The sequence below is a fragment of the Condylura cristata genome, unplaced genomic scaffold (assembly GCF_000260355.1).
Source record: "Condylura cristata isolate star-nosed mole 26May11 unplaced genomic scaffold, ConCri1.0 scaffold00017, whole genome shotgun sequence".
Taxonomy (NCBI): Eukaryota; Metazoa; Chordata; class Mammalia; order Eulipotyphla; family Talpidae; genus Condylura; species Condylura cristata.
In genome coordinates, this window is record NW_004567118.1 from 5,783,273 (window position 1) to 5,794,060 (window position 10,788).

Genomic DNA, 10,788 nt, shown 5'->3' on the forward strand with positions numbered 1-10,788 from the left:
CCTGAAAAAAAAAAAAAAAAAAAAAAAAAAAAAACACCCTGTACTCAGAATAGCAGCCACTTACAGTGGTTGTAAGATAAGGAATTCACTTACTTGTTTAAACAAAGGTGAGCCTCAATGAAGATATCCTTGGCTTTTTCAGGGAAGTCCTTTACTTTAAAATTAGCATCATGTTCTTTTATTTTCTGGATTCTGTAAAAATAAGCATGTTGAATCAGAAGACATCAAGCAATTTCCGTAACTCTCAACTTACATTAACTTCCACTAATGTCTATCCATTTATTGAATTATTGATTTTTAAATATGCCAAGTTCTATAAATTCAATATCCTAACTCACACTTAAGTCAATCATTCTAAAGAAAGACCAAGTCATTCTACAGAAAGACCAAGGCTTTGCTCATAGTGAAATTTCAGAATTCCAGAATCAAAGAAAATACCATATCAGCACTAAGAAAAAACACAGATTTCATCATACAAAGACTCAAAAGTCAGAACGACACTGAGCTTCCAAGTAGCAACATTAGAAGTTAGAAAGACAATGAAGCAAGGCTTTTAACCAAGGAGAAATTATTTTTAGCGCAGAATTCTAGCCTGAATTAGATTTGCAAGGCCTCATTTATCATGCACCCTTTCTCAGAATGTTGATAGGGAAGGTATTCCAGCAAAAAAAGTGGGATAAAATATGAAAGACACAAGATCCAGGAATAGGGGAAAAATGCAAGAGTAAGATAAGAGGAATATTAGGAAAATAACAAAGTAGATCCTAAGATGTACAGTGTGCCTAAAGAGCACCAGTCCAAACAGAAACAGTTAAGGCTCCAGGAGAGATTTCTTCTTGAAGATGAAATTACTGAAATACTCAATACAACATACTGACAGATAATTTATACAATTAGGGGCACTAAAAAAAAAATAAGCATTTTAACTCCTAAAAAAAAAAACATGCAGGAAGGGAAAGGTAATGGTAATGTACTGCATAACGCTAGTGTCAGCAGCATTTTCAAATGCTATTAACATAAGTACACTAAGAGAAAATGGGACACCATAATCAAGTGAAACTCATCCCAGGGATGCAAGTTCAGTTTTACATTCAAGTCAATTAACGGGGCCCCCGGTGGGATAGGAGTTAAGTATCAGTTCTATCAATGCTAAGGCATGAGTTTGATCCCTGACCAGGGAGGTGACTCACATGGCACCAGCTGCTCCCCTCAGCAGTGTATTTCACTCCACCTGCCTGTTCTGCCCCCCACTCTGTCTCTGGTGAATCCTCTCAACTCCCGAACCTCTGGCCTACACCCCAGTTTTTCTATGCAAAAATAAATAAAATATTTTAAAAATGTCAATGTCATACACTTTATCAATAGAATAAGGGACAAATACCACATGATCATTTCAATCGACACAGAAAACAGTTTCAGCAATATACTCCCTTTACGTCCTTTGCCTCCTTGCTTCCATTGTTCTGACTTCCTGGAATGCTACTCCTCATTACACCCTTCTACTTCCAGGCAATCCTTTAGGCCTTGGCTTTATTATTTTTTTAATTTTCCATTCATTTTTTGCATAGAAGAACTGAGGAGTAGACCAGAGGTGCAGGGGGTGAGGGAATTCACTAGAGACAGTGGGGAGCAGAACAGGCAGATCTATTGAAATATCCTGCTAAGAGGAGCAACAGGCAAAACAGGAAAGGTCCTGGTGCACCATATGTGGGCCAGCTCCTTGGCCACAGGTCAAACTCAGAGATGGCAGCACTGAGACAATCCCTAGGCCACCAGGGAAGCCCCCTAAACCTCAGTTATAAATGTAACTTCCTCAAGGAAGTCGTCCCAGAATTCCCAGACCAAGTTATCTTTCCCCGCCATATGTTCCCAGAGCACTCATATTTCATGTACCTATAATTACTCGTGTGCAGTCATCACTTAATGACTGTTTTCCTCCCCTAGATGATAATTCTAAGATAAATCTACGTTCGCTTTGTTCATCATGAACCCTAGTACCAACAACCTCACAGTCCAGGAGAATAGTACATGACATGAAAGAGAATCATTGCAGTAGAATGACTAGAAGTACTAAATATTCAGTTACAGCTGCAGTTGCAAAAGCAGCTCCCAGAAGAGTTAGGGAAGGCTTAAGAGTAGATACCATGTCCATCTGGCTCTTAAGGAATCAGTTGGAATTACCAAGAAGACAGAAAAAGACATTTTCAGGCAAAGGACAGGTTATGCAGAGGCAGAAGCATCACACAGTAATTGTCAGGGAATTAACAATTTGTTTGGAAATGCTTAATTTGGAGATGAGGAAATTAGGAAATAATGATACTGGAGAGGAAGGCAAGAATCAAATAAAAATGCCTTAAATAACACTAAAAAAAGTCTAGATTTTACTCTTCAGGAAATAGGGAACCATGACAGAATTTTAAGCAGGAATTGTGATAAGACCTATATTTAGAGAAATAAATATGGTCACATGAAGAATTAACACTGAGTCAATACACTTGCCCAGCAGAAATCTACACATGACCCTAAAGAACCTATCATTTAGGTATAGTCAGGATCTGAGTGACAAATTCTAAAAGTCTCTCTTAGAAAAAGGTTTTGGTTCTGCTCCTTTTTTTTTTTTTTAAGATTTATTTTATTTATGCATATAAGAGCTGAGCTGTCAGCCCAGTGCAGGGGAGGAGGGGTGAGAAGATTCACCAGAGACAGAGTAGGGAGCAGAACAGACTGACTGACTGAAATACACTGCTAAGGGGAATATATAGGGGGAGACAGGAGAGGTCTGCTGCCCCATGTGGGTCACCTCTCTGCCTGGGGATTGAACTTGTGCTACAGTGGGTGCAGATAGCTTCAAAATGCTGAGACTTAACCCCCTGCGCACCAGCGAGGCCCTGGTTAGTTCCCTAAAATAGGTTTGTTTTCTTTTCTTTTTTTTGTCTTTCTTTTCAGATTTGAACTCCAAAGTATTTGTCACATAAAAATGTTCTCTTTTATTATTTAGAATTATAAAATATGTGATCAAGTGTGTCCTATAAACTTCAACTCCCTAATATGACAATACTACCAATAACGGCAGAGATGCTAAAAATCTCATTTCCCAAGGTATTCTACATTGACTACAAACTTTATTACAAAAAAAAAATACTGTTCAATTATCAAGGAACTTACAGCCAACACAAAATTAACCCAAGATGGTCCTTTTCAGAATAAAATAGCAACAAGAAATTTTTACACAATGTGGACTCTCAGTCTCAGATACTTACGATAATTTTGATGCCACGTTTTTCTTCAACCGCTCAGTTTTCTGTGCCAGTCCTTCCTTTGAAAGAGATGATATTCGCGCATCGCCCTCAGGAGGAACATAGGCATCAAAGATACCAGCTGTTATGACAAGGAGAAAAATAAGAAAGCACTGAAAGATTGAGAGCATATAAAATTAGGAGGCTCTTGGATATAAAAGATGATTGAAGCAGACAGAATGTACAGGGAATTCGGTCTCATTAAGAAAAAAAAAGAATAATTAAATATCTGAGAGCTTCTGTCTGTAGACTTCAGGCCTGCCTACTAGGAATAATGTGAAAACAAAATCACGGTGCAAATCATTCCACTTGCCAGAAGATCTCCAGCAAAACGGTGTTTAATCAGGGTCTCAGAAATATTCCATCTCACCTGTACAAGCCAGATGCAAAGGACGCTCCAAACGTTCAGGAGGAATGACCAGTCCTGCTTTCCGGGCATATTCTAAAAACTCTTTTTCCGATTTATATTTAGGTTCATAAGCAGGAGGTGTGAAACGTTTTTTAGTTCTCACTGGAACTACAGCTGTGGACTGAATCACCAGGACTGGCTGAAAGGCAGGAAAGGGTTAGTCGCCCTGGAAATAAAAATCTACCTTCTTGAAAAAATTCTAAACAAAGATAGAAAAGTCACACCCAAAGGATGATATATTAAATAGTAAAGTCACAGATCATGGGGCAGTGTGTTGCACTCCTAATGCTTATGGATATGTTTTACTAGAAGTCAGTAAGCAACCCCTATTAACATCATTCAACATTTACTATCGACTTTCTTTCGTAATTTCCATAGGACAGAAGTAAGTCAATTTCTGAGAATGCTGAGTTGGTTAAAGCACGGTTTCTGCTTTGAAAGAGCCTTCAGTCGGATGGGTAACTTAAAATGAAGTGAGCGAATTGCTATTAAAAACGCTTAATTCCTCTTCTTGGCATCTCCTCTATATTTACTGAGATCATAACCTGCTCATTAGTCTATTTAGGAACCCCACTGTAAACCTTATTCTGTTGTTCTAGGTCCAAACTGATCAAAAAGCTCTCTAAGGCCATGTCTCTTGACTGACGTGTTTGTGCGGGCGGGAACAGTGACAGAACGGGACTCCCTCCTTGCCAGCTACTGTTCAATTCAGGGCATTTAGAAGAAGTGAGTCCACTTTCCAAACCATTACTTCTTTCCCACCAGAGAGACCGAGACCAAAGTCAATCGCGGACAATGCAAGGCTCTATCGATGCTCTTCCACTAGGCTACTTAGCTCAGTAGCTGGGTCCTGTCTACCTCAAACTCTTCCCTAGGTATGCCGCTGACTGTCCACACTTACCAAGGACAACCACAAACCGAGTCTGTCCCTCTACTCTGTTCCCCTCCTCAGGCCCCTCTCGTCCTACCCGACCCACCTGCCGAGACCACCGTCCTAAAGCCCTGGATAAGCAAAACATTCCCCGCGGCATGGGGGCTGCCATTTTGTTCACGCAAAGGCCGTCGGGATAGAATGAAGAGCCAGCGGCCAAGAGAAGGCGCAGAGGTGGAGCTAGCTGGGGTTTGGAATTTTCCAGGGCGCGTGCCCTCCGCGGAAGGGTGAGCGGTCGCGAACGCGCACGTGCACGTGGGGTGGGGTGGGGTGGAGTACGGACTGCGCGTGCGCAGTAAGACCCGGTTGGGGGTAGGGTGGAATGCACGGCTGTCACGCGCCAGGCGGAGCGCTGGAGCGCGAGCTGCGCATGCGCGCGAGGTTTTCTGGCGGCCGGGAGTTGCTGCATTCCTGCAAGGTTAGGGCATTGCTGCACCTTGTTTCCACTTCATAAGTGAAAAGGTGCTTATGAAGCAAGTGTTCTCCCATGGATTCTTGGATCCCATGAAGGGCAGAAACGAGTAGGGTCTGGCCTCAGTATGCTGTGTACTCTTCAACTTGAGACCTCGTTTCCTAATCTGGACCGTGTGAAAAAAATTCGTAATGTCAAATGCAGGCAGTTAATGACTACCGTGTTTACTGAATAAACATAATGACGTCTGTTATTGAAGCAAAAGACATATGGGCTGATACAAACATTGTCATTTCAGGAAAGAGGCACGGGCTTAATATTAAACAGTCGTTTATACTTAGAAATTGTTTAGCGGATGCCCGCCATTTTCTAAACATGCTGCATATACTAACTCAATTCTCATGGCAAACGAGAGTAAGAGTTTCCTTTTACATATGAAATGAGGCCTCAGAAAGTAAGTACACATCGTTTAAGATTAAACGATTAATTAATCGTTTAATTAATACTAGCAGAGTGGGATTCAAACTCAATCATCTAACTCCCGAATCCATAGGTTACGAGACTATACTGTTTCACATTCATTTGTCAAAGGATTCATGATGTGGGGGCCATCCTGAATATCCAGGACTGTACTCCATGCTGAATGGCTCTTGTCATGCTTACCCGCGGAAGCTTTTTTATACTGCCAATTAATGTTTATTGAGCATTTACCTACAGTACTTGGCAATGAGTTAGGAGCGATGGGCTTTCCCTAAAGAATCTTACAGCCTGTAATAGGTTTACTACAAAAACCCACGCAAAATGCTAGGGACTATCAAAGGAAAGAAAGATTATCTTGGGGCTTGGGGATCACATGTATTGTCTATGTATAAATTTTTCAAGGTAAGAATTCCGCCCCTAAGTCCTAGTCACACAGCATTGTAACTAGACACACTAGTAGGGACGTAAAATTAGGTGCTACGTGTAGATGTTCAAAAGTACTATTACTGGGCCTCCCTGATGGCACAAGGGTTAAGTCACAGCACTGTGATACTATCCACCACTATCCAGCTGGAGTTCCATCCCCAGCCAGGAAGCTGACTCACATGGGTGCCACAGACCTCTCCTGTCTGATTGCTGCTCCCCTCAAGGGTGTATTTTAGTCAATCTGCCTGTTTTGCTCCCCACTCTGTCTCTGGTGAATCCTCTCACTCCCACACCTCTGGCCTGTACACCAGCTCTTGTATGCATAAATAAATAATTTAAAAAAAAATACATATTAGTAATGTTTAAATGAAGAGACCTAATATTTAAATAAAAATATTACCTGCTACCTTAAGAGTCTCCCACCTGTCTATACCCCAGAATGTAAAACACTAATTCAGTTTGCTACTCTCCCCAACTGAAGAAACCCCACTTCATGATATGTAAGTTGTTGATAATACATAGCTGTAGTCTATCTGAGATTATTTGCTGCACTACTGAATTTATTTTTAACGTCACACAGTAGCCAGTACAAACATCTCAGATCATCTCTATCTGCCCTCTAATCATTGACTCAAAGAATGCAAACTTCTTCCATATCAGCCTGGATCCAATGAAAAGGAAGTTGATATAGGTTAACTCATTCAGAGATTAATTATAAATGAAAAATTTTTAATTAACTAATTTTTGGTAAAAAAAATTATCTTTCTAGCTCATTAACTTTGTGGAAACTTGGGACCATCTACTGGAGAAGTAATACCATAAGGACATTTCTTAATCCTGCAACCCTAGGTGTTCATATTTTAGAAAAAGCAAAATAAGAACAAAAGGAACTTCTATGCAAGTAAGGGAAGGAATGAGGTTGATGATACTCAAACTTGCAAGGAACAGACTTGCACATAGTACACAATCAAATATTTATTTATTCAATAAATGGTTGAGTACAATCCCAGAGAGAAATATTATGGGCGTGAGGGAAACTTTGATTTCCTGTTTCTCCAAATACAGGGAGTTCCTGGAATCCTTTGTCCTACTGAAATTTATATATGAAGTTAAAAGGGATGAGGTATCACTTGAGTCATGGGGTATGTACTTGCATTATTTTTTCCTCCAGTGGCAATGATTGAAAAGATATCAAAGATTGAAACTCCTCAAATTCTACCTGGGAATCTATATTCTAGAGGAAGCATAGTGGATTTGAGTAAGGAAGGTCCCTCGGAGAACTGGAAGTCTCTAATAATTATAGTGTTTATTAATTATAATAGCATGTTACTTGGGTTAAAGCAAGTGATAGATTTGCTTGTCCCATGTTTATATTTTACCCCCCTCCCCTGAGTGAGAATAAGAAGAGCAAAGCAAACTTAAGTGTCCAAGATAAGGCCACTTAGAAGAAACCAAGAATTCTGAATTTCTAAGAAATGTTCTCAACTGACCTTTACCTAAAAATGCCCCGAGCTTCTTTGTTGCTCCAAGAATTGACTGCTATGGCTCCCACATAGTGGTTAACAGTGCTGTAGAACCTGAGTTTATATCTTTGCTCCTCCTCTTTTCCTCACCTGTAGAAAGGAGGTGATAAATTACCTGATCCTTAGAATTGCTACTCATGGGCCTTCCCTGGTGGTGCAGTGAGTTAGGATGCAGCACTACAAGCTGGCCACAGCCGCTTCAGTGAGAGTTCAATCCCTGGCCCCGGAGGTGACCACATGGTGAGGGAGACCTCTCCTGACACCCCCCCCCCCGCTGCTCCCCTCAGCAGTGTACTTTGTCGATCTGCCTGTTCTGCTCCCCACTCTGTCTCTGGTGAATCCTCTCACCGCTCCTGCACCTCTGGCTTGTACCCCAGTTCTGTATGAACAAATAAATAAATCTTAGAGGGAAAAAAACAGAATTGCTACTCATTTAATTACTTCATACACGTGCCCACTCTGGTTGGTCAAGGTCCTACTTCTCAGCCCCATGGTAGGCCTGGAGTGGCTTTACAGAGCCTGCAGAGGCCAGAGAAGCCTCATTGTTCTTCGTGCACGAAGCAGATAACATCCCTGCCCCCAAGGACCACCCTAGCAGGTCCTAAAACCAGAGCATCTAGCCTGGATTCCTCAGGAAACCCTGTGCTTCCACTCTCTTCCCCTAGGGAGTAGTTCTCACCTCTGCTGAAGCTCAAACCTTCAGGAAAATGCAAGTGGTCTCCAAGCCCCAGGGTCATTCTTTAGCCTTATCAACAGGACTTTCTTCCCCTGTCTGCTCTTCTTTCAAATTCAACCTTCCACTCTTTGCTGCTGAGAAAAAAAGGCCTTTTCCATTATCTTTTCCTGCCTGCCTCAGGCTCTTTATTTCTAAAGGTGTGTTTACCAAGAGATAATGTTCATCCTGGTTCAGCCAGGAAAGAAACCCGTGCTCCTGCTGTTCCATCTAGCTGAACAATCTAATTCCTCTGCTCTTAGTTGCCAGCTGGCTAAACCAAGCAATAATCCTAAAGGGGAATGTCAGGCTGTTTGTCATCCCCCTCCCTAGACTCTACCCCCCACTGCCTACCACATTTAGGGAGGAGAGAGCTAAATCTCTGGAGCAGAGTAATCTGTTTCTAACCCACTTCCATTCCCAGGGATTACCTCTGCCGGAGGAAGGAGAGAGAAATAAATCCGACACCTTTGTGCTTTGGACTTAGGGAAGAAGTTCCAGGAGTGTCTGGCCCAGTCCTCAGACATTGAAATATCCTGTGAAAAGGCCTGCAAACTTAGAAAACCATGCCAAATTAGTGTTTGGCAACAGTAGATGGTCAATAAATATATTAAAAGAATTACAAGTGTATGGATTGTGGGCAGGCTGAAAGCAAAAACAATTCCCTGATTATAGCTACAACTTCAGTCCTCATGTGCATACCAATTTACAGCTAAACATCAACCAACTAACAAATAGGGAGTTGTGAAACAGTGGAAAGAGTTCTGGATTGGGAGGCAGGAGACATGGGTTCTAGCCTCACCATTGCTGACATTGACTTACTGTGTGACCTTAGGAAGCCACTTTGCATCTCTGATAACTAATTTTCCTCATTAAAAAAGAAGTCACTTTCTAGACCCCTCAATTTAAGTCCCAGTGATGTGTATTGAGGTCCTATTAGTAATACAAAGCCTGAGCTCATTTGTCCACAGACAAGGACTCCTTGGGGGACCGTTGTAAGCCAAGTGCTGAATACACTGAATGGACCCTGGCCTGGCATGCAAACACAAATCTTCCTTGGAGCTGGAGATGCTCACCTGTGGCTGGGTTTCTTTCTCAGCTCTTTCCGAGCTAAATCAGCCTAGGAAATTGTGTGAATGCACAAAATGTCCACTAGAGGGCACCATGGCTGCACTGGGATAGCAAACCACAGGAAGGCTTATGTCAATTCAGTGCTGGTTTCCAGGATTTTTAAAGACCTATATTCAGTAATTAAGACATTCCATTCATTGTTCCTTACCTGCTCTGCACCTTATTGCTCCTTGGAAGTTTTAAGGAATTGTCTACCCTCTGACATCATTTTGATTTTCTTTGACTTCAAATCAAAGGCCACTTGGTAGAGAATTCACGAGACCTGACTCACTACTTCTAAACTCTACAATCAGTTACTTCACACTCTAAGTCTCATGTCCCCATCTCTGAAACGGAGTAATAGAACCTGCCATGGAGGGTTACTGTGAGTACTAAGGTGCCATAAGTGGAAACGTGATCTGTACCCAGAGTTGCCTAAAAGTGTTTTTGTACCTGAGGAGTGTTCTAAGAATGGCCACAGACTGGGGGTGGTGTGGATGAAAAAGAGATGGTTTTGCATGAGCCGAGCACCTCCAAACCAGAACTGTGCCTTTTTGCCTTTTTGCTCTGGTCTGCTCTCCCACCTGGTAGGTCTCCAGCCCAGCCTTCGGTGTCCTGGGTCCCTCCCCCACCCACCTTGCCTCCAATGCTGTTCTCTCAGCACTGTCAGCCCAGATATGGCTCTTGTTGTCCTTTCTTATGCTGGACTCCTTGGAGGCGAGTTTAGTTTCTACTTCCTACTCACATCCTAGACAATAAGTCTCTTGTCTTTTGGCCCGTGCTTCCTGACACACCTGGTTCTGTACCTCCTGCGCACCTCATGTCTCCAGCGCTGCTTCTGGAGTGGAACAGTCTGTCTGTTTCTGAGACTGAGCAAGGGAAAGGGGGAGAGGGAAAGCGAGTTGGGCTTACGTGTGAGCAGGCACGTTACAGCTGCAGGGCAAACCAGGGTGAAACCGCAGCCAGAGGCCCAGGGGAAGCCAGCGTGAGGCCCGCCCCTTGCTCCTCTCATCTCCAGCTCACCCCAGAGGTTTCCTGGCAGGAGTGGGAGAGGCTGGTATCAGTCCTTGAGCCCTGACTCACTCCCTGACCTACTTGGGTGTTTCCTGGCTATCTCCCAAATATCTGTCCGTCGCTTTGGCTAGCAGCCCTAAGTGTCATCCCAGAAGACAGACAGGAAAGCCATCACCTGTGTATTTCATTCTCACCTGAGGATGAGGTCCCAACAACAAAGAAAAGTTTACAGTCCTCCTGGCTTTATGTACCACAAAGAGGATACATTGGTCATAAAATGAGTAAGATCATCTTGTGTTGCTACACTAAGAGATTGGTTACTCGTCAAGTTGGGTTACAGAAATGATCATGCTTAACTTTCTGAAGAAAGAATAAAATTCTTATTTTATTTTACCAGGCAGAGGAAAGGGCTGGTGATAGGAGGTCTGGAGCCAGGAATACTGATCAGGAAGTGACAGGCCATTATCACACAGTG

The 10,788-nt window shown here is 42.6% G+C and overlaps 1 protein-coding gene across 1 annotated transcript in view; it reads right to left on the minus strand.

The window, feature by feature from the left end:
• MRPL45 (mitochondrial ribosomal protein L45) overlaps window positions 1–4,802 on the minus strand; it is a 10,559-nt gene extending 5,757 nt beyond the window's left edge. The window contains exons 1-4 of the mRNA XM_004684273.2: window positions 4,683–4,802; window positions 3,667–3,844; window positions 3,261–3,378; window positions 94–192 (exon numbers count right to left, since the gene is read on the minus strand). Coding sequence (XP_004684330.1) covers window positions 94–192; window positions 3,261–3,378; window positions 3,667–3,844; window positions 4,683–4,748 — 461 coding nt within the window. The 5' untranslated portion in view covers window positions 4,749–4,802. The remainder of the gene's footprint in view (window positions 1–93; window positions 193–3,260; window positions 3,379–3,666; window positions 3,845–4,682) is intronic.
• Window positions 4,803–10,788: the final 5,986 nt, after the last annotated feature.